This window comes from Poecilia latipinna, unplaced genomic scaffold (genome assembly GCF_001443285.1).
Source record: "Poecilia latipinna isolate Pla-1442-1.1 unplaced genomic scaffold, P_latipinna-1.0 Scaffold734, whole genome shotgun sequence".
Classification (NCBI taxonomy): Eukaryota; Metazoa; Chordata; class Actinopteri; order Cyprinodontiformes; family Poeciliidae; genus Poecilia; species Poecilia latipinna.
This window is the reverse complement of record NW_015113350.1, coordinates 242,509-266,870: the sequence shown is the minus strand read 5'-3', so window position 1 is coordinate 266,870 and position 24,362 is coordinate 242,509. Positions and strand designations below refer to the sequence as shown.

General features: G+C 39.2%; 1 protein-coding gene across 1 annotated transcript; it reads left to right on the top strand.

The window, feature by feature from the left end:
* The first annotated feature begins 208 nt into the window (after positions 1 to 208).
* LOC106955432 (lysyl oxidase homolog 2B-like) lies at positions 209 to 19,544 on the top strand. The gene is made up of 11 exons (XM_015045601.1): positions 209 to 344; positions 4,574 to 4,790; positions 8,311 to 8,491; positions 9,847 to 9,998; positions 10,308 to 10,475; positions 12,377 to 12,542; positions 13,533 to 13,773; positions 14,623 to 14,738; positions 15,830 to 15,966; positions 16,068 to 16,179; positions 16,932 to 19,544. The coding sequence occupies exons 1-11, from the start codon at positions 298 to 300 to the stop codon at positions 17,000 to 17,002; spliced, it is 1,608 nt and encodes a 535-aa protein (XP_014901087.1). The 5' UTR covers positions 209 to 297; the 3' UTR covers positions 17,003 to 19,544.
* Positions 19,545 to 24,362: the final 4,818 nt, after the last annotated feature.

Below are 24,362 nucleotides of genomic sequence, written 5' to 3'. Positions count from 1 at the left end.
AAAAGAGAGCTCCATTAGGTAAAAACCAGAGGTGTGTGTGCGCTGCAGTCTGTTCTTCACCTGTTCTCATTATTTGAAGGGCCGTGTTGAAAGCGCTCTGCCTGACATATTTCTCTCAATGTTCTTCCACAGAACCTTGACATTCATGTGGAGGATGTGCGCATTCGAGCCATCCTGTCCTCCTACCGTAAGCGAATCCCTGTGACCGAGGGCTACGTAGAGGTGAAAGATGGCGGCAAATGGAAGCAGATCTGTAACGCAGAGTGGAACGAGTTTAACAGCAGAGTCATCTGTGGCATGTTTGGCTTCCCAGGGGAGAGGAAGTTTAATGCCAGAGTCTACAAGTAAGCATGAGTGTGTTGTTTTGGTGGGGCAATGAAACGCTTGCACAGAAATTCAACGTGTTAATTGGCGCAGTGTGTTTGAGACCATAATGTTCAACTTTTGGTGTAACTCAGTGAGAGTCATCTTCATGGAAGGGAGAGGTTTACTGGAGGAATGTCTTCAACCATGTTGACTGTTGATCTTCTTCAGAATCGCCTTAAAGAGTTGCAAAAACAACAAATTGCTGATGGGTTTTCTGTGTGAACCAGGTTAGATGTAATAACAGACAGAGCGTTCTTGAGAAAAGATGAGTGTATGATATAAATGTCACAGGAGGAGGAGCTTAATTGATTTATAATTTCTTCTAAAACTTCATGGGTGAGTTGGTGAAACTTAGCCATTTTCTGCGGGGCATATCATTCGTACTGGACTTGATGATGAAGTGCTCTGTACGTGGATGGTTGAGATTTCAGAGTCCAACGTTCTGACTGCTGAAATGTCTCATGAGAAATTCCTTCATTTCCCACAATCTAAATGGATATTAGTGAGTTTGATGAACCGTTTGGGCGTACAGCCAGACCAGACACTGCTCAACTGTCAGCATGTTGGGAGCAACATCAAACTGCTGCTGTGCATGTTACACAACAAGTTGTTGCTAGGTAACCAAAAAGTGAGTTGATGCTATCTAATCCTTTATTAGCTGGGCTAAGAGAGGTTGAGTGGAATTTTAGATTGAAAACGATCTATCAACTCATCAGGATGTATCCTGATGAGTTGATCCTAATCCACTCTTGCCTCTAGGCAAGAGTGGATTAGACTGAAAGTTTCTACAGTGCTGTCCTTAAGAAAATGTTTTAGTCAACAGAAGTTGTACTTTCAAAGATAACAGAAAAATGATCAACCTCAATTAAAGACCTTGGAAGTATTTACACCCTTATTGGTAATAAAGCTCAGAGTGTCCCTGACTGCATGTTGCCTGTTTCACATGTTGTGTGAAACCAAAGTTTTGAAGTATCTCACAGCTTCTTTGCCTCTCTGTCTGATTTTAAAATCTCCCACAATTATGAAACAGTCGTCAATATGTAAAACACACAAGATTTCACTAAAGTCATTGAAAAAAATTACTTGGATTGATTAGATTCTCAAACGTTGGGTGATCATTAACATCAGACACGGGGGAAGCAGTGTGTCTTCGTCCTCTTTGTGTTGTATTCCACTGACTGTCCCATCACCGACAATAAGAACCTTTGGTATGTTTTCTATTTTCTGGGCCAATTTAGGAGGAACCTGGTGCTAGTGCTACACAGAGACCACGAGAGGTTCAAACACTACATTTTTTTTTTTTTTTGTCAATGTGTAAGCCATGCTGGAGTGATTTTTAAATATGTATCCAGAGTAGCACAGGTGTGTGTGACATCAGACGCTGTAACCCGTGCCTGACTCCTGGCTGTCTGGCATCAGTGCATCACACTCAGCTCATGTAATGCCTGAGAAACCACTGATGGATCATAAATCCTGCTTACGTAAGGAAGCTCTCCATCCTACTAGCCACAAATTAAACACGGCCCTCCATTAAAACCTCCAGGACTCTAGATAACCGTACATTTTCTGTCTGCTCACGCTGGAAGTCTCCTGCTTTAGGTAACCGCAGCAGAGAACAGATGCTCCCCAACTTTCCGTCTACGTGTCAGGCTGCTCGTGCATCAGCCTCGTGAAACATACGATGTGCTTCCACAGTCTGCCATTATGAGAACAGAGCCAGGAACGGCAGCAGTTTCACAATCCTGACTTTCACAAGTCTTAGCTGTGTTGCATCCATACAGTAGATTTTTAAGGTTTTGGAAACAGGAAAATGTTCACTTTCAATTTGTTTAAACATTTTTTTTTTTTTACAATCAATTAATAAAGATGAAAAATGTTATTTGAAGTAGATAAGCTAAATGGGGGTTCTTGTGTGTGGCATCCTCTAATGAGTCTTAAAACATTTAAAAAGTTTATCAAAACCAATTTACATGTTTTAAGAAACGTGTAAATCTTCTTACATGTTTTTAATCATAACCAACTATAGACTCACAGATTATGTTCTTGTTTCTATCTGAAGCTGTTCTGAATGTTTTCTGTATTGGTTTGAGGCTGGTTGCTTGTTTTCAGAGTGCAAATGTGGATGTTTTTTCTTCCTGCTCTAAGACTAAGAATGACAGTTAGCTGTTGTGCTAATTTCAGATCAGACAGTGCAATTCTCAGAGAAATGGAGCAATCTTTTAGTCAGAGGAGTGCAATACTGATCTGATAACAAGTAAATACAGAGTCCTCATCGCCGATACTGATACTGATGCCGATACTTTTTATTTAAGTTCGACATATCATCAAACTTCTGACCTTTAGGTGGTTTTGTGGTAGGACAGAATTTGACATTTATAAATATGTGAATAATATGATTTATGTGCAGTTTTTCGAAGTAAACAAAAAAAAACTATAATTTGAAAACAAATTTAAACAAATTCTTATTTGAAGTAAGGTTGAGAAACTATAACACAAAAATAAAGTAAAATTTCATGAGGGAATCTAGAACTAAATATTGATTTCACCACACCATCATAGATCCAATGCTGATACCGTGTTGGTATTAATATCCCGATATTGTGGATCGATCTGCCAACCTTTACTTGTAGACAGATGAGACCAATAGTTTTTGTCTCTAACATCCAGCAACTCGGCGTAGTGGTGGAGTTCACAAATTCAAGTTATTTTGCAGCCACTGGTGATTTCCTTCTATTTACCAAAGAATTCTAGAGCCACAGAGTCACAGCTCTGCACCACAGAGCTTGATGTGAGGCCATCTCCATCCATCCATCCATCCATCCATCCATCCATCCATCCATCCATCCATCCATCCATCCATCCATCCATCCATCCATTCATTCATTCATTCATTCATTCATTCATTCATTCATTCATTCATTCATTTTCTTTACACCCTTGTCCCTTAGTGGGGTCGGGAGGTACTGGTGCCTATCTCCAGCTAACGTTCCGGGCGAGAGACGGGGTCACCCTGGACAGGTCGCCAGTCTGTCGCAGGGCAACACAGAGACAAACAACCATACACACACACACACACCTACGGGCAATTTGGAGAGGCCAATTAACCTGATAGTCATGTTTTTGAACTGTGGGAGGAAACCGGAGTACCCGGAGGAAACCCACGCATGCACAGGGAGAACATGCAAACTCCATGAAGAAAGACTGGGGCCAGGAATCGAGTGAGGGAAATGAAAGGAAGGAGAGCTGGGCTCCATATGGACAGAACAGAACGAGCAGCTTGTGAACAGACAGCGGAGCCGGTCCGAAGCCGGCTGCTTTGAACACCAGCTCTGGAGAGCTTCCAGTCGGCAGCTAGCTGCTTCTTGCCAGCTCCCAAATGAAAAACCATCAGTGCCTGTCCTGACCTGCTCAGCTTTTTGTATCTGCACCACAGAGATGGTTTTATTGATTGTAGTATTTTAAGATTTCTGTAAATGTAAAGCGCGTTTTATGGGTAGAATTTATTGTAATCATTAGAGATGAGACAGGAAGACAGAAGAGGATCATTAAATACATAACAGAGGATTATTCATAATCACAGAGTAGAAGATTACCACAACAGTGGAATCATGTTGCTTGTTATGTGATATGCTAATAATTCTGAATAATCCTGAAACTTGCCCCATTTATATTGTGTGACTTGATAATTTAATACACAGCGAAAACAAGAATATTTTACCAAGTAATTCTGGTCTAGTTTCTTGTGCAAAGAGCTTAGTACACTTGAAATAAGACAAAATTAACTCATAAATAACTTTTCAGCAAGAAATAGGAGCTTGTTTTAGGTCAACAATTCCTTAATATTGATATTAAATTATTACTGTTTAGAGTTGTATTTGAAACGTAGTCAATTATGAATTTAACGATGGCACTTGACTTAATGTAATGTTTTGATTGTTGATTCTATGTTGCATGACTTTGTGTTTTTGTGCTTGTTATGATGTAAAGCACTTTGAAATGCCTTGCTGCTGAAATATGCTAAACAAAATTTGTATGTATGTTTACTTTCATAGGCAAATTAATTCACTTATAACATGGGGAAAAATCTCTTGTTATAGGGTGCTCTGGATTCATCTGACCAGAGCACTTGCTTTTCCATATCATACGATCTTTTGATTTATGTTCTCAAAATTCAGCTTGAATTTGTTTTGCTCCTCTGTCTGTCCAGGATGTTCGCTCGCAGAAGGAAGCCAACATACTGGGACTTCTCTGTCAACTGCACTGGCACCGAGGCCCACCTCTCCAACTGCAAGCTGGGTCAGATACTAGCCATGAAGTCCAATGAGACGTGCGCTGGAGGGATGCCTGTGGTGGTGAGCTGCATTCCTGGCAGAGCCTTCGCCCCGGCGCCCATGACAGGGTATAGGAAGGCCTTCAGACAAGAGGTAACCATGGCTACGCCTCAGCGTTATAAAGTCTTCAGCTCTTTAGGGGTATTACAGTAAAGTGGGTAAAGTAATTTGCTTTACCCACTTTGTTAAACATAATTTAACAAAGCTTCGCGGCAGATAATTTGCCTTGGGGAATTTTAATAATTGGAGTATTCGAATTACCTCAAGGAATCGCAACAGCCCTAATTTTGAGATTAGTTGTGTAGCAAGACTTATTTCTGCTTTGGTTGACGGTGTTGGCTAAAACAAACGTTAGCATGCTAATCTGCATCATGTAGTCACAAAAGCACAGAAGACTCCTTCTCCATATTTATGGCAGCTCTGTTGGTAGAAAAAAGAAATGATGATGTGATGTGATGTGTGAAAAAACATTAGCTGTTAACAATCAGAACTTCCTCTGAACTCTCAACGATTTCTTAAGCAGCCAGGATCACATTTGATCCCTTCTAGATGAAAATGTAAATTACTTGGACTGATCGGGCTGGACTGGATCATTTAAGCAAAATTAGACACTTTTGAAATCTTTCTTCTATTTTTAAAAAACAAAAATCAAGTTGTCAAGGTCAAATTTTAATATGAAACACATTTCCGACAGCACAGGCTGTCAGTACAGGAATAAAAAAAAAAAACGAACATCAAACAGTTCGACCAACAAAGTTACACCACAAAAAAAATCATTTGCCGACAACATGTAGCCAGATCATAAAAGCGAGTCTTCAGAAGCGATTTAAAAGCTCCAGAGTTTGCACTGATTTAATATTAGAGTGCAGGTTTATTCCAGAGTCACAGCAAAGCCTCTGTCTCCACAAATGTCCTTGTAAGATTCTTTGACATTAGATTAGACACACAGAGGAACCTCAGTATGTAGACCAGTCAAACCTGGACTGGGTTGTTCTACACCATTTAACTTTTATGATCCCTGACAACTTTATTTGTGAGACCTTTGCTCTATGATTCCTGCTAACCTCATATGGTCTCATTAGCCTATGTGTGTATTGTCTCGTGACATAGATGTTTCATCACACTGCTCATGATCAAACACCTGGAACTGCCTGGTTATGGTTCTGAGTCGGTAGTAATACCTCTAAAAAAAAAAAAAAAAGCTGATATTTTTGTCAATACCTTTATTCTAAGTTAATGTTGGACAGTTATTTCGCCTTTTCCTCATGTATTTACCTTCAAAAAATCCTCAGCATGAAACCCTGCTGATTCAGCCCAGTGGAACAGTCACGTTTTCTATCAATCCGAACTGAAAACGTGACAGAACGGTAGACAGAGAGGGCATGGCGAAGGCCTCCATGCAGGTCCTGAATCAACCTCGGCCACATGTGAGCCAGGCTTGCCTTGCATCACCCACCAGTGTGGTCATGTGGATGTTTATTAGTGGGAGAAAATGACTGCCGCCCTGCTGGTTTAACATCTGGTGGAAAACCTGAAACCAAAGGAGAGGAAGGGAAGGAGGGAAGGTCCCGGTGTCTGTTGAACGTTCAGGTCTGTGTCAGTGTAAAAGCATCCATTTATCTAAGCGATCTTACTGATTCAGCATTTACATCTGAGTGAGATTTTTTTTTTTCACTCAACTGCTCTGACCTCTGACCTCTCCACCGAGAAGAAGGAAGGATATTCCCGCAGCTATCATGAACATCGTACGTCTTAATACTTTTTCCACGAGCGGCGCCGACATGAATTTCTGTCTGGGTGACCTCACTGGTGCTGTGTTCATGCTTCATGTCACGTTGCACAGCTGGGTGCTGAGCTGGGAGAGGCTCTGAACCTCCCGATGTCCGCAGCACAGCGGTCTTCACTGACACGAAGCTTTTGGCCCCAACCGGGTTTGTTGTGCTACGTTTACAAAAGAAGGCTGTTTTTGTTCTAATGCATTTTTCTTCTGTCTGCCCTGCAGATGGGCAACAAGGGAGCTTCTGCTGCTCACAGTTAGCTTACATGATATCACTGTAACATACTGGCTGCTAAGCCTATCCAGTAAGGAATTAATCAATTAATTGCATGATAAATTAAAATGAGCTTCATAATTTCCATCTTGATGATTTTTTTTTTTTTTGAAGATTAATTTTATTTACAGAGATATAATAGGCTATTTTCTTATGTCTTCATCCTTGTCTGTTTTTGTATTTCCATTTCATTTCATGTTTTCGGTTGTTGTGTTTTACTTTCCAGTTCTGATGTGAGGTGCTCTCTACAAAATTAAAGTATTATGGTGTTTGAGAGAGCAAACATCCATGTTTATGCCATGATGGTGTATATTAACGTATACACCATTATACTTTACTTTTGTAGTCAGTAGATTACTTGAAAATGTTCTCAAAACAGCAATATTATCATTTATTCTAATAATTGTTGGGACCGTTAGTTACTGTGACAGACAGGCTACTGGCTGCATTAATGCTTCAGTCTATTTACAGTCTGCTGGGCCAGGCAATATGGCTTAAAAATATACATCGCCAATTTTTCCTACCAGGTCGGATTTATGATATTAATCAAGTTATTTTCTTTTCTAAAAGAAAAATGACCAATGTAAATAGTATTTCCTTATTTGTAAAACAAGAGGAAGCTAAAAGTTGTCTATAATTTTCTTGAGTTTATGTAAAAGTCATATTTTGCTCCATTGTCTCCAAAGGTTCCACAGTCGTTTCCCGAACAGAAACAGATCAGAACCAGCCTTCTTTGTTAGCCTGTTTAAGTCCCATCCCTGGTTCTGATGTGAGTTAATTTGATTTAAGATCAGTCTCTGTGACTGCCATGATCTTTGCAGACCTTTTATTTGTAACAGGCTGTAATTGTTATGTAGAAAATGTAACTTTTCCTCCTCTAAAACGTCCTCTCCTGTCACACTGGGAGTTTTTTAAAATCTCCTCATCTAATTGAACAAATGTGACATAACCCTTGTGTCTAGAAATGGGGTCCAACCGACCCCACACACGTAAATTAACACGCAGCCAGACAATTATGGTTTCTATAACAACTTGACTCAAAATGATTGCTGAAGATCTCTGAAAACGAAAGCTGGACTTTGTGGTTTCCCTCTTCCCAAACCACTTCCATCGTTAACTAACTTTCAGTCCAGTGTTTCACGCCTGCAGTTTCAACGGTTGGTTGCTATCAGAGTGAAAGTAAAAATCTTGCACGAAAAGACTCATTTGCTTTGTGGAACTAATTAATTATAGCAAATGGTGTGCAAATGTTATTAAGTCATGACCACATTTTTTTTCTCCCATGTCACCAGGCGGACTCCGTATATGAAGGAGAAGATGCTTATGAAAAATAATAATTTCAGATCTTTTCTAAATAAGAAAACAATGGCAATGAGATCGTTGCGCAGCACAAATAATCATCAGTGAGCTAAATAGTAAAACATAAGTTATCAAGACTTCGAGAAATTTTAATAATCGAGATCCTCATTAGAATAATCAAAATATGTGGTTTGAACTTTAAAATTTAGTTGCTGCTTAAACAGAGGCTCCTCTGGACGCTGTGTGTTTGTCGTTTTCAGCAGCCGTTGGTTCGCCTCCGCGGTGGAGCCATTGTGGGGGAGGGGAGAGTGGAGGTCATGAAGAATGGAGAGTGGGGCACCATATGTGATGATCACTGGAACCTGCTTTCGGCCACTGTGGTGTGTCGGGAGCTGGGCTTCGGCTCAGCAAAGGAAGCACTGTCTGGAGGACAACTTGGACAAGGTACGCATCGTCCATACCGTCTCTGGAGGGTCTGTTTTACTTTCATTGATCTATTTCTAAATGTTTTGTCGTATGGCTCTTTCATCCCTACTGCTGTTTGATGCACATTCAGATTCACCAGTGATTATGGCCTACAGAAACATGTGGCCAACATGTACAGAGGAGGGGAAAGCAGCCAAACAGCCATGCGAATTAGAAAGCAGACCTGAAGCTAACCCATAATAGATAGCTGAGAATGACAGTTTTTACTGCTGGAACAACTCTCTGTCTATAATTTCCGACATGCCGTCACTTTCCCTGTCGAGTAAAACCACGTCTTGGTAAAATTTCACAAACTGATTCTGTCCTTTTTATTGTTAACTATGCAGATTTTCTTAGGGTCATGACCTCTCAGATCTAATGTGGATTAAATTCCTTAGCAGTTTTCTAGTCTGTATAGCTGTGAAAATGATTAGGGATGCAGCGGTTTATTGGCCGACTGGTTTATTGGCTCCGGTTTCCTTAATTTTGAGAGACCTGTGATTGGCCGATACTTGCATGTGAAGCTGATCTGATCTACCTCTGCAAATGACTAAAACTCAACCACTGTCCTGTTCTGCTCTGCTGTGAGGGAGGTTTGACTGACAGACATTATTTTTATCCTTTACATGTTTTGAAATTTAACTAGAATTGAATTTAACTGAAAAAGTGATTTTTATTTCTTTTTTATTTTGAGAAAATACTTGTAATATTGGACATTTGTTGTGTTGTACTGGTGGTTTGTATTATTGTCAACAAACCTAATTCATGTTTGGGAACATAACTTAACATTAAACATAGTTTGAATAGCTTAATTATGGCATGTGTTAGCTTAAATTATTCCATATAGTTCTAACTTAACTTGCCCATATCTTGACCTAGCTTAGCTTAGTTTAGTATAGTTTAATGTAGCTTATTTTATCTTAGATTGGTTTAGTTTTAAGCTTAAGGCTTAGATTAATTTATGAGTCAGAGGGCTACAATTCAAACAACATTCTTTGGGAAACAAAATATTAATATTTTATCAGAAAGGATATAGAGCCATCTAACAATAAAGTAAAACTTTTTTTCACATTAAAATGCCCATTTGTCTGGGCTGGAAACTCTCATTCTGAAATCAACAAGCTGCTCAATCTCTAGTCTGAACATGAGAATGAATTTCCACAAGCCTGCAGCAATCAGTGTTATCTGAATATCCAATAGAGTTTAGGGGAACCATGTTGAGTTATATCTATGAATACATAAAACTAACTCGTTGATAAAGTCTTCACTATCTGAATCACAAACGAATAAGTTTGAAAAACTGATCACCTCCTGCGTACTTGTGCGCCCTTCAGGGATGGGGCCGGTGCACATGAATGAAGTGAAGTGCTCTGGATTTGAGAAGTCCATAACCGAGTGTCCCTTCAATAAGGAGGCCCTGGGCTGCAGCCATGAAGAAGATGCAGCCGTCCGATGTAACGTCCCAGCTATGGGCTTCGAGCAGAGGGTCAGTCTCTCCTCCATTTTGGTACAAATCTGAACCTCTAACAAGGAAACCAGATGTAATTAGGGATTTACTAGTTTGTCTTTAACAGCTGTTTTTGATGAGGATCTGCTTGCCGAGCAGCATGAGACGTATTCTGAATCACTAAGCCTAAGAATTTAGTTTTTTTTTTTTTTTTTCTTATCACAGAATGATTCTCTGATGGCTTTTCTGACTGGTACTGTGGGAATGTTGAAGTTCTTAATATTTTTCAGTGATGTTGCACTAAGCTGCGTTTTTTTTTTTTTTTTCCTTCTAATTTTTAACCCACAGTTGCGTCTGAGAGGAGGCCGTAACCCCTTTGAAGGCCGTGTGGAGGTGCTGATGGAGAGGAACGGCTCTTTGGTGTGGGGCACAGTGTGCAGTGAGGGCTGGGGAACCATGGAGGCCATGGTGGTGTGCAGACAGCTGGGCCTGGGCTTTGCCAGCAGTGCCTTCCAGGTACTTGTCCCTGTAGCAGAACAAGTTTGCATTTGTTCTTAGAAAGAGGAAACTTCAAGTCAACTCGCATGGATCTGACATCCTGTTTCATGAGGGTGTGTGGTCATTATTCTACAATTAAGGCATTCAAAGGTTTTAAATACGTTAACTATGAGCCTTAAACTTTCTCGTGGCAGGACTATTTCATCTTGTATGTTAACATCTTGTGTTGTGTGCATAGTGCTTTTTTTTCTCACAGGACTTTTCTGTCAGGCAAACGTCTTAATTATGAGCAGAAGTCTTCACTGCGTTTTGTGACTCAAGGCGGTTGAGGCTAATAATAGCTGCTAACATAACCTTGCTACATAGCTAGAGCTTTTTTGGCGTCTGTCATGGTTAAGTGCAGTTTTATCTGCAGTTGCTTGGACAACCTTTGTCTTCGCCACTGGTGGTCTTTGACTAATAGCTAAATTATTTTGATGTTCTGAAACACTTAAATGTGAAAAACATACAAAGTAAAAGGAAAATGGGTAGAGGGGCGAACACGTTTTCACACCACTGTAACATCCTCCATCTTAATTAAATCATCATGTTGACAGTTAAATTTCAGTGTCAGTGACATGTTTGTTTTTGGCAAGGCTGACAAGAGTTAGCACTAAAACAAAATTCAGGCTTCTGGCATGAAGTGAGTGGCTCATAATATCGTTTACAGTCGGAAACGTGGTGGTTAGCTCCAACAGCGTTTAAAAGTGTCTGCAGAGCTGTGGAATGTAGAGCTGCCTGATCACAGGACACCTCCAGACAAGCCTTACCAGGCCTGGCAGCAGAAACAGGACAGATGTACTTACAGCGCTTCTGTTATTACAACTCTTTAACTGGGAACATCATTTTTTGTGTGTGAAAACTTTCATACGGAAATGTATTTGACCTAATAGGAAATCCTACTGAGATTTCCTAGTACAAGAATTTGTACATGTTGCTTTCGGACATAAGAAACACAAACGTTACTGTGTTTGGAGCGGAGGTGAGTCTTCGCTGCTTTAATTACCTTTTTCAAGTGACTGAAAATTTACAAATGTGACTTTTCAGATATAAAAAAATCTGAGTGAAGAAAAATCGTTCAAAGTTCAGCTTATAAAATTCCAAAAAGAATTCTGTACTGAAAGTCACTGAAATTCCTGTTTGTCTTTAAAGTGGCAAAATCATTTTTAACATGATTTTGAGCTTTATAACATGTTATAAGGTTTATTTCCTCTTCAAAAACATACCTGGAGTGTTGTCTTGACTCTTTCATGCATGTCAGAGAAATCTCCCATGGCAACCATTCAGCTTTGTAAAACACCTGGATGGAACCCAGTGCCGCATTTGAAGGTGAAACTCCTCCTTAGAGCTCCTTCAGACTAGCCAGCAGCAATTAGTAAACACCTGCTGAGTTCATTTTAGGAGCTGCTTCTCAGAGCAACGCTGGCAAAAACATTGTTAAAGGGTTAATATAGGAGCCATGTTGTGATGACTTCCTGAAGGCGGAGTTTCAGAAAGAGCAGGAGCTTTTTTAAAGAGTCTGCCAATTTCAAGCCGTTAAATTACAAACTCAAATTTCTTGTAAGTCATATCTGATACATAGCATTTTATCACAACTGAAGGTAACGTAGTTACTTGATAGCACCATTTTATAGCACAGTGTGCCTGAAAAATAAATAATACTGCCCCTTTAAACATTTGAGTTTAAAATTTTTATTTTTAGTTCCATCACAGTGATGTGGAACATACTGTATGTAAGGATTTCAAAAAAAAATTACAATATGCTGTAATTGAAGAGGTCTATTGTGTCAATTCTACTCATGAAACCTCTTTTTGTTTGTTGTTGTTTTTTTCTGGACTTTAGAAAATAATTTTGCCTCTGAATGTTTGTGCGTCCACAGGAGACGTGGTATTGGCCGGGTGAGGTCAGTGCTGACGGTGTGGTGATGAGCGGCGTTCGCTGCTCCGGAACTGAGATGTCTCTGTCCCACTGTCTACACCACGGACCCCACCTCAGCTGCCCCAGAGGAGGGGGACGCAACTCCGCCGGAGTCTCCTGCTCTGAAAGTAAGACTCTGGTGAAGGCTAATCAAGAGCCTCACTTCTGCTCAGCATCAAGCATAATATTAAAAATGTGTCATAAATTGTATTTCACTTTGTTTTGGCAAAGTGTTCACAATACTGTGAATTTGAACGTGTATTTTATGTGACAGAATAAAGTGGGTGATATGGACTTAGAATTTTATCGTGATATTTTCTTGTACTAAAGTGATAAGAAATTTTTGTGCTGGAATGGCCCAGTCAAAGCTCAGGTCTGAATCCAGCTGAGTTTCTATATCAACACTTGAACATTGATATTCATACATGCCTTTGAATAACCCAAAATATTGAGTCAGTAATGGTTATTATACGTAATAGATTTGGATAGCTATTATTTATTAAAAGACAATTAAAATGAACAGCAAGAATGACTCTTAAAGATTCTCAAAACATTGCAAAAGTTTCCAATAAAATACAGTATTTTGAACATAAAAACCATCATTACAGATGATGTCTGCTTTTCAGCTTCTGTAATAATCATATGTGGTTCTCAGAAGTTTCTGTTTTCTTTTGGGCCAATAAAAACTTGATTTATTCTACAGTCTCCTCTGGCATGGAGCAAAAGCTTTCCTTGGCTTGGAAAAGCCCAAAGTCCAGTCGGTTTCATCTGTTTCTATGTGTTAAAACCCGCTGTCAACATTTGAAGCATACACTGTGTTTCAACCGCATAGTAGTTTAAGGGGGAGGAATAGTTTTGCAAAGAGCTGTAAACTGACTGCAAACTTTAGTTTTCAGTCATAAAAGTAAATTTCCTTCCCCTTTTACACAAAGTTTACCAAATCTGTGTTCAACTGTTAAAGAACCTTTGTCAGAGAGAAACCTCTTGTTCTTTCTTGGAATCTGTTGTTTGGAACAGAAAACACTTGTTTACTTTGCATGCAGTCATCTCTCTGTGTTTCTAAATATCTTTGGTCTCCGTCTTTTCTTCTTCATTTTTTTTTTCCTTCCCACCTTTAGCGGCTCCCGACCTGGTGCTGAACCCTCAGGTGGTGGAGCAGACCACCTACATGGAGGACCGGCTCATGTTCATGCTGCAGTGTGCGTACGAGGAGAACTGCCTGGCCTCCAACTCTGACCAGACGCCGGCCAACGCGTACCGCCGCCTGCTGCGCTTCTCCTCTCAGATCCACAACAACGGCCAGTCTGACTTCAAGCCCAAAGCTGCCAAGCACCTGTGGGTGTGGCACGACTGTCACAGGTCTGTCAGGATGGAAATTTTTCTAGAAACAAAGCACGCTGGGGTGGGCATTTATTGTGGTGTTTATCATCTACTGTGAAAAATGTCTTATCATAATAAAAATTTTGATCCATCGTTGTCACGATAGATTTCAGCTAAACAAAACTGACAGCATCATCAGCGATGTGATTTTTGCTATTTTCTTCAATGATAGCTTTATTAGAGCATCGATATATATCAGAAATGTTGAAAATATGATTAAATGCAGTTATTAAGTGCAGCTTAGTGATATAGAGTACATATTTTTTAAGTAAGTGGCATCCTGAAGAAGCCACTAGAATTTTTGAATTCTCAGTTTTCTTGAATTCTTTAAATTTTTTCAAGATCAGTATTTAGGTTTGTGGTGCTATGACTGATGTGCCATGCAGACTAGTTTTTTATGATGAGGATGATTATCACAACAGTAAATTACTAAAAGAATATATATTAAAGATGAAGCAAGAGACATTTAGGCTTTTTTTTTTGTGTGTGTGTGTGTGTGTGTGTGTGTGTGTGTGTGTGTGTGTGTGCGCGCGCGCACTTGTGCGGGTGTGTTCTTGTATTTGATATATTGTAAGGACCATTTAAAATATATTACCTTGTGGGGACTGTATGCTTCTTTTGGGGCCCAAAGTCCACACCTCATAAGAAGAAGTGTTGTTTTTGGGTTGTGGGTTAGATTTAATATTAAGGTGTGCTGTGTACTGGTAATGGTCAGGTTTATGATAAAAGTCAGGTTAGGCTGTAAAAAGTAATGAAAAAAGAATGGAAGTTAATGCAAAGTCCTTGTGAAGATTGAAAGACATACTGTATGTGTGCGTGTGTGTGTAGGCATTATCACAGCATGGAGGTGTTCACAACATATGACCTGTTCAGCCTAAATGGAACCAAAGTGGCAGAGGGACACAAAGCAAGTTTCTGCCTGGAGGACTCAGAATGTGATGAAGGTTGGAATCTCACTGCTGCTGTTTTTAATGATGATGTAATAACAACAAAACACATTTTCAAAATGTCATCTCAAATAGTCTTCATTTTAACTTAGATGTTGCCTCAAGTGAGTATAAAAGGTCTTTTCATAGTTTGTTTAGCTAATTTTGTTCTGATCTTAATGTTTTAATGTTGTTATTATTATTATTGTCCTGGGTAATCTGTGCTTACTGTACAGCACTTTGGGTAAACATGCTGGGTTTTTTAAGTGTGCTCAAAAATAACTGAATGGAAAAGACGTACCAAAGATGTGCTGTGACAGCTCTGCCACTAGGGGGAAGAACTTGTGGGCTGGGTCAACCTGTTGACTCCAGGCAGAACTACTGCTAATATTTCTACTACAGGAGACTCATCCTTCTCCTACATCAGGATGTGCCCCCTATTGGTCAAAACAAGACAGTATGGTCTAAAATGGAGTCAATGCCTGATGTTGCCTAGATACAATATGACAATATTTTTCTCACTCAAGTCATTCATTTCCACTCTGCCTGCCACTTCAGTGGCCTTGATGCCTTCAGTTTTTATATATTTAGAGAGCTATGTGTAAAAGCTAACAGAGAGTATGAAAACTGAAAAGGAAGTGAGGAAAATATGGGTTAAATGACATCACCCGCACAATGATATTGAATTAGAGGTTATACAATTTAATATTGTAAGTAGATGTTTTCCCAAAGTCTTACTGTCTTAGTTCAGTATAAATAAGTCTAAGACTAAACCAATTGTTCTGCAAAGCAACATCATATAATTGCTTAGCTTGTCTGCTATGATGTCCAGGCACCAAAAACCTACAGAATGCATTTATTTGTTTACCTGTGTTTTTTTGCAACAAACTTCTCAGATATTACATTTACTGTTATTCAAGTCATATAGTATGCTTTTCCCCAAAGGGGAGAATATCTGGTTGTCTTGAATATGTCCATGAAGTGAAGATACAAATGATCATTCCTTCTTATGTCGCCCTCTAGTGGTAATATACTGTGGATCACCTTGTGCGAATATATCATTTTCTCCAAGGCGTTTGCAGTGAAGTTATCTTACTTTATCTTTGTAGGTATCGAAAAGAAGTATGAATGTGCTAACTTTGGAGAGCAGGGCATTACTGTAGGCTGCTGGGATACCTATAGGCACGACATTGACTGCCAGTGGGTCGACATCACTGACGTCAAACCTGGGGATTACATTTTTCAGGTGATTTGTGTTTTTGTTTCTTCTTTTTATCAGTTGTGTTTTTGCGATGTCTTCTCTCTGCAGCCTCAACTTTGGTTTCATTCTTGTCCGTCCTTTAACAGATTGTAATTAACCCTAATTACGAAGTGCCAGAATCAGACTACACCAATAACATCACCAAATGCAAATGTCGATATGACGGTCATCGTGTGTGGATGTACAGCTGCCATAATGGTGAGACCCTGCTATGATTTTGAAGAGTGGCTGCAGCTTTTACTGTCTTTGGGGGGCTTGTTGTTTTTTCACCAAAACAATCACTTTAGTCTTTTCTGCATTTAATGAGACATTCAAAGAGAGTGACCCAAATATGGAGCGTTGTGGAATCCCACATGGAATTTCATCACCTACCGTGATCAAATAATCCTCCAAGTATTTGAAGGAACTTTATTTAAGCATCTCTTCATGGAAGTACAGCACTTTACAGCACATGGACCTCCATATTTGGGTCACCTTTTTCTTTGTTTGTGTCAACTATAAAAAAAAAAAATCTCTTCCAGTCACTCTACACACTTTTATGTGTCATAGTTTTGCTTTAACCAGGACTTGAGTGTTATTTTTTAAAAAGTACAAAGTCCGTACCTATAGTCAGATATTTTTACATTCATTTAGTTATGATTCAGATTCATTACCTTTTAGTCATATGTAGAATTCACCTGCAATAGCATTTATCAGTTTTGCTCAAATTTTCATTTTTACTGTTACGTGCATCTAAAATAAGCTAATGAGACAATTAGCTTATTTTAATTTGCTATAGATTTCATATTTCTTAGAATCAACTATTTCAGAGCAACATTCTTCACTTCAAGCTGAAGACTTTGCTAAACCTATTTGCTACTAACACCTTATAATCAATTTACTTTGTAACTTTTTGTTATAATTTGTTATGCAGTATTTGGTAAATTCTATTTCTGCTGCTCTGCCTCTAGATGGCTCACTGAGCTCTGAGACAGAGATGATGTACCCAGGCCTCCTAAACAACCAGGTGACCCACAGGTAAAAACAACAACAGAGTGGAGTCGAGAGGCGGTCACCTCCGGTGGGAAGAGTCCCACCAACCACTACCCATTCCATCTGGGCTGGATTCTACTTCCTGTCCCTGAATGAATCATCACTTCTTCTCCTCACCTTTCTTCCTCTACCCTCCTCTTACCTCCCAGCACATAGTATGTGTTGACCTCTTCTGTCCATCACTCTCTGTGATGATCACGGGACTGGTGAAGCTTTGTTTGGGTCTGTGACAGAGAGACTATTTCACTTACTGTGATCATTTAAACATCTCTCCATGGCAGTGCAGCACTTTAAGCACTCAACTGCAGAACCTGGTGGATGTTGTTTCTGTAGTTTTGTCCCCACAGACCTGGAAGATTAACGTCAGTGGAGAACTACTTTTTATTTTTTTTTTCTAATTTGATCAACTTTTAATGTTTGACATCCAGTCTTCAGAAAACAAGAAGTCTATTTATCACTACTCCTAAGTGATGCTTGAACTGCCATATTCTAACAGGACATAAGGACCGACTCTGAAATATTGGCAGTATTTGCTTTATCTTCTCCTTGGCAGACTTAGTAAATTACCCTATACCCATTTTTCGAAGAGTTGCTGAATAATCCAGTGGGGGTGAGGGGTCGGGGGTGGGTTTGTTAGAAAAGTGTGTTAGAAGTATTGTTATTTTTTCAAAAAGTGAAATTTCATTGTATAATTCAGCTGTAATGTGAGTGGTTGTTGATGCCAAACTTGCATATAAGCTAGTGTGTCATTCATACACTGCCACCTCCTGGTTAACCCGTGTAAACACTTCAGTTAAGAACCAAATACTGATATATACATGTATTGTTGCATTGGAAAATCTTGCCTTTCCATTGGTATAAATGTGCAAGAGGTGTAAGACCTGAGGTCCCCGATTCCCTTCCATCAATGTTTTGTCAAAAAAACAAACTGTTGTTGTTTGTGCTTCTCTGAAACATCCATGTTCAATGATCCTTAAGGGGCAAGTACTTCAAAGACACAGTGATAAATCATAAGTTCATCAATTATTATAAATTCTCTTCGAAGCAGATTGTGACCGAATGTAAGACAAGCATGTTTCAGTCACAGATCATTCTTTAAAAACTTTGATAGAAGGTTCAGAAAAAGGCCTGACCACAGAGCATGTTAGAGCTCAGGGATGTCAGCTAGCTTCAGTGACTGGACTAAAGCTAAACTTAGTGGAAACAAGTTAAACGTGTCATTTGTTTTACCTTTGCAGACCAAGAAACGACGTTCTCCATGTTTCTGAATTAGATTTGACTCACAAGTCAGAGTACCAAGTCAGAAACCATTTGGATTTGTCAGTAGTTATGATTCAAAGCAATACAAGCTGGTAACAATGCAGTTCTATTCTATGTTCCCATTTGTTTTTACTGCAGCAATCAAACCAAAATGATTTCAAATTAGCTTTTTGGGTGCCTTCACACCAGCCCTGTTTGGTCCGCTTTAATTGAACTGGTGAGAACCAAACCTACCTCTCAGTTCGGTTGAGGTGAACTCTGGTGCGGTAAAATGCATATGTGAATGCCAAGCAGTTCGTAGACCACTCCAAATGCAGGAAGTGGACTACAGCGCAGGGCATTTTGGGTAAATTCAACTAAAACAAACAAATTAGACAAATTAGAGAAATGGCTGGTGGTCTTTTATCAAAGACAAAGTAGGTTTTCATATTTACTTCAGCGGTTTTGGTGCAGCGCCACCACAGGCGAGGAGGGGAACAAGTTGCTCAAATTGTTTGGTTGGTTTTGCAGTGTGAAACTGCACCAACAACATGGAACCATCTGGGAACAGATGGAAGAAATCAGAAGTTAATTTTCCCTTCTGATGGAACAGTTTATTTCTAAAGCTTCTACTGTTTTATAAATCTGTCAACTATATTGGATATTAAGGTCTTGGTTGTTCTGGCACTTTTGAAGTTGGAATTCCAGATTCAGGGAGAAGTAAAGCTGTTTTTTCTAACTTGGAACACGCCTGGAGTAAGCTTCACATTGACAAATCCAGATGGGCTTCCTATCAAATTCCTAAATGACTTTGTTGGCTCACAAAAGGAGCAAATATGAGAGCACTTGTATTAATCAAGCAATGAGTGGAACTAACATAGTGCATACCTTGGATTCAGTATAGACCTGCAACAAACTGGCATGACTATCAGGCCAGTATGAAACCTGTGGAACATTCTTTGTGAGTCTCATAACCATCCATATGTTCCTCCAGCAGCAGCACAGGTTTGGGGAAGAACTTCTTTCTAACCGGTGATGGCACAGATTCCGTTTTTTGGCTTTTTTTTTTTTTTTACTTAATTTTCTTACTTGTTTGTTGTTCTTTGTATTTTAAGGTATGTGAATTTAGTTTATTTGTACTTTTTTTGTCATGGTGCTATCTAACTGGTCCTCTGTTTTCTGAGGGTTCAGTACATGGTGAACAGCTGCATTATGTGTATACTAACAGTATACTTGAATTGAAACAATGTGCTTTTGTGTGTTGACCTATAATAAAGAGTTAAGCAACTGAATCAGTGTGCCACTGAATGTTCTTTGTGTGTTTATTGCAAAACAACTCATTTTGTCAAATTACAACCACAAACTTCAAAGCAATTTATTGGAATTCCATGTAGACCGTTGCTATGTTGCATATAATGGTGAAGTAAAATGAAAATTATTTTTTCCTAATAATAAAAGGAAAAGTGTAGCGCCTTTAAAAAGATTTTGGTTTTAGCTTTACATCATGTTATAATGTTATTCCCTCATCAAAAACATACCTGGAGTGTTGCTCTGATTCTTTCATGCATATTTGAAAAATCCTTTAATCTCCCGTGGCAACCATTTAGCTGTGCAAAACGTCTGGGGAGACCGAGATCCACCTTCAAAGACAAAGCTCCTCCTCTTTTCCAACGTCCTGCCTCACAGAGCCGCCCTACCCCTGTGGCTCCCTCATTCAGCTCCTTCAGACTCGTCAGCAGTGTTTGGCAAACACCTGATGGAACTGAAAATCTGCAGAACTCATCAGAATGTTGTTTAAGGGTTAAGAGGGGAGCCATATGATGACTCCCTGAAGACAGAGTGTTTCTTAAAGAGACAGAGGCCCAATTTCAATGCGTTAAATTATGAAGTCAAATTTCTTTTAAGACAAGTATGACGTATATGTGGTGTTCCAGACACAGAAATTAATGAACCTCTAGATTTCAGATTCTGAGAGACTTTTGGTGTGTGGTGGAGGCTGTTTGATAACAAATTTGAAGATAAAGAAATATAGCAACTCACCACTGGTGGGCGCTCTTGCTGTGCACAAGAGATGTGAGCTGTTCCTGTTCAGAGAAGGAGATATCCTTTGATTAAAATAAACATTGCCATGCACTGCTTCCAGTTATCTGCTTAAATATTGTTGTATTTAACTATTGTGTATCACACACAACACTATACAGCATTTTTATAACAACCAAAAGTAACATAATTACTTGATTGTGCTATATAATGGCTCTTTGTGTGTGCAAAACAAAATACTGCCCCTTTAAAGCTGTAATTACAGTAAAAGAGGGGGTTCTACAGAGCATTGCTTCAGGGAGACAGAACATAAAAACGAGAAAATCCTTTTACATTTTCCCTCAACGATACAATTATTCATCGTTTTACTTTGGTGCGTCAGATATGAACCTAATAAATCACATTGAGGTTTGAAGCACAACATGACAAAACAGGAAGAAGTAAAGGGAGTATGAATACGTTTTCAAGCCTGTCTATGTATTTTTGTTCAATTAATTGTTATATTTGAAAAGAATTGCACAAAACCTGCATACAGGATTTTGTGTAGTGATGGATTTATGCTCAGCACATTTCCAAGAACGTTTACATTTTTTTTTTCCTCTAGAAGGTTTTACTTTTGTTCTTCTAGTAGATGGAAAATTCTCCCCAAAGTAGGCTGGAAGTTCTCACCAGCATTCAAAGTCGAGACACTTGAGGAAGTGTTTAAATGTGTTTCATTACTGTAGGATGTGAAAAATCAAACTTTATCCCATGAAACAGGTGAACATGGGATTCAGCAGAGATCAGATCAGATCAAATGAAATAATACTTTGTTCATATTCTGGGAAATTCCAGATGCAAGTGGCATCCATAAAACTTACACATACACATGTGATTAAAAAAATACACGTTATAAAAATACAATACAAATACAAGATTACTAAAAGAGAGGAAAAACAGTGTGATGTAATCCAACACTGGCCTCTTGTGGCTTACAGCCGTCATTACATGTTTACTCTCGAAGTTTGACTTTTTCTAAAACACATTATTGGAGTTTATCTGCCTGTTGTTGACAGTCTGTTGAAGCAGTTATTGGTTCATGTTTGCAGGGAGAACTGCCGATTATCTACAGGGCGATGACCTGTGGAATGTTTTAGTAACTTCTCAAGCCACAAACAAAAAAGGCTTTCTGTATGAACACTGACCCCAATCTCACAGATACATCAGTAAAACCTATCTTAAAGCTGCAGTATTTAAGAAAAATAATTTTATAAAAGTTAAACACTGCAGCTTTAAAAGCAAGATAAACCAGGCATTTTCTGTCACTGCTCTTAATTTATACAACTCACCCTTCAGTGTCAGACCTGGCCATAGTCTGGAACACTTCAAAACATTCCTTAAAACTTATTTTTATTCTTTGGCATGTAAGGCCTGACATTGTAATCTACCTGTCCTGTCTGTTTAATTTATTGTTTTATTCCGGCGTGTCCTTATTGGTGGTTTTATTAATGCTGCGCAGCACTTTGGTGCAGCTAATAGTTGTTTTAAAGTGCTTTATAAATAAAGCTGACATTGACATGAAGGGGAGTTTTGTTCTCTGCTGTCGCAACATGTATTCTCAGAATGAGGGACTGCTGTAAACCCAACACACAATGAAAGTTATTGTCTACACGGGGCGCCCCCTGCTGGTCCAGAAGAAGGAGGCCAATCTGCTAGATTTCTTTAGACATGAACTTTTTAAACTAATTTAATAATAAACGGAACTCACTGCACAGATTGAGGATTAACTGGAAAATATGTGATTAAATTTAAACCATTTCTTTGTTTCTTTTTTTTTTTTTTGTAAAGTGCCTTGCGATGGCATTTGGTGTGAAATGGTATTACATTTATAAACTGTATTAAATTGAACTGAACTTAAAATCACTTTAATGACCTGGATTCTCACTAACTTCACTTCACCACAAAGTGAAGGGAGTTAAACCCAAAAGAACAACTTTGCTCCTGGAAGAAACGCAGGCGATCGAAGCAGGACGGAAGAAAACAAAAATGATTATGTTTTTTATGAGTAAAACAAAAATTCTCTCTATCCTTTTTATCTAACAAATGGAAACAGTTTCACTAATCATCAAATGTAAATAGTTGCAACAGACGTTCTAGAGGAGGTAAAACACCAAAGCTAATAACAGCAATCAGGACGATCGATCGCATTGTTACATTTTTCAGGGTTTCTTACAATGATGCCAATCGTCAGGAGTGATCAGAAATCAATCGGAGGGTAAAGGTCAAGCGTGTTCTAATGCAGTTTGGCAACCAGTGAACTGTAAGTGGGGGGACTGTCAAAGAGGTCAACGATTTTCAGGCTCAGAAAACGGCGTGCTGCTTTCAGGACGTCTTTACCGTTAATATCAACATACAATCAACGGCTGTAATGAGGTGGAACACACACAAACTGGACAAATTAGACTCTTGTGAAACAGGCTGCGCCAGAGCCAAGATCAAGTGGAATGTAGTAATTGTAACGAGCGCAGCCAGTTGGATTTTAAGAGCCGGTTTAACAGCCGGAGAGCTCTTAACCAACTTTATCCACCAGAGATGATCCTGGCATGTTGCTCAGGTGGGGTCGATGAGGCCTGGAGCTTTATCCAGATCCTGCCAACTGCTGCACACAAGAAGACACAAAGACAACACTGTTCATCCACCAGCTACTCCTGATGAGTAATCATCAGGGACTGGAACTTTAAAAGCTATTGGTGGTGGAAAAGAAAGACAGTAAAACAAAAGAGATAACACTACAGATATACAGGATGTAACTATATAATTATAAGGTAGACTGAAGACCTGTCCAGGGTGACCCCGCATCTCGCCTGCTGACCAATGCAGATGGGCACCAGCTGCCCCCAGTAGGATGAACATGTTGGATAAAGGAACAAACTTATTCACATGTGATTTTAATTCTGTTTCTTATTTAATTGAAATGCCGCTATTGTGAGGTTTCCTTTTCAACATTAAAGCTAATGGAGCAACGTTTTGCGTACATAATGGAAATGCAGCTACTGATGGTCAGACATGGTGGTGGCAGAGTCATGGTCTGTGACCTGAAATTGATACAACTGTGAATTCTGCTCTCCACAAGAAAATGCTGAAGGAAACTGTCTTCAGCCAGACAACAATCGAAAGCACATCACCTACAGTACATATAAAACAAAGGTTTTACAGTGGCCTAGTCCAAAACGACTTAAAAGCCAACAGTTTGGCTAGATGAAATCATTTGGACCAAAATCTCTCCACTGCGATGGAAAAGCCTTATTGCGTGTTGTTGTAGATTTTAGGTTTATTTTACCACAAATGGCAAGGATGGTTGAATAAATTAATTCTTTTAATAATTGAAATCATGTGAAAACTTTTTTTTGTGCTTACTCAGGTTACCTTTGATAAAACTCAAGTGTGACAAAAAGGTTAAAATAGAAGAAATATAAAAGGAGAAAATACATTTTAAGGACTTGTTCACTAAAGAATCCAAGCACAATGAGTTGTTTTTTTGTGTGTTGTTTCAGAAGCTGACGGTCTGACGGATCTTCTTCTAACTCGCTTAGAAAGTTTATTTAATGAAACATTCAACAAATTCATTCAACAAACTTGTTAAGCTAGTTAGAAAAGGATCTGTCAGACCGTCAGTTTCTGAAACAACACACACAAAAAAACTAAACATAAAAAAACCCTCATAAATGCAAACAGGATTGCAGAGCCCAATTGTCTCCGTCTCTTTTAAAAGCAGCTGTGGCCAGGTCATCTGGTAAACGCCAGGTCCAGCTTCCCTTGGGAACATTGTCAGTACGTTATAATTCTAAACTGCCTTCTGATCTGTGAGTTGGTGTTCAAATGAGTGAAGGTCTGAGTCCTGCACGCTAAATGAGGGCAATTTCAAAAGTTTATATGACAAGAAAAGCTTCAGACCAGTAAGAACAGAGGAAACACAGGGCTGGTTAAACATAAAGTGCTCAGGACTGTTAAAACTCGAGTTGGCAGAGTGGCTTCACCAGATTCCAGTTATAACCTCTGGGAACGGCTGTACACAGGAGCAAAGTCCAAAG

Excerpts from the sequence above, each read along its gene's own strand:
- LOC106955432 (XM_015045601.1), top strand. The coding sequence starts at position 298 with ATGTTTGGCTTCCCAGGGGAGAGGAAGTTTAATGCCAGAGTCTACAA. Across the intron at positions 8,492-9,846 it reads TGGAGGACAACTTGGACAAG|GGATGGGGCCGGTGCACATG; the intron begins GTACGCATCGTC and ends TGCGCCCTTCAG. Across the intron at positions 10,476-12,376 it reads TTGCCAGCAGTGCCTTCCAG|GAGACGTGGTATTGGCCGGG; the intron begins GTACTTGTCCCT and ends GTGCGTCCACAG.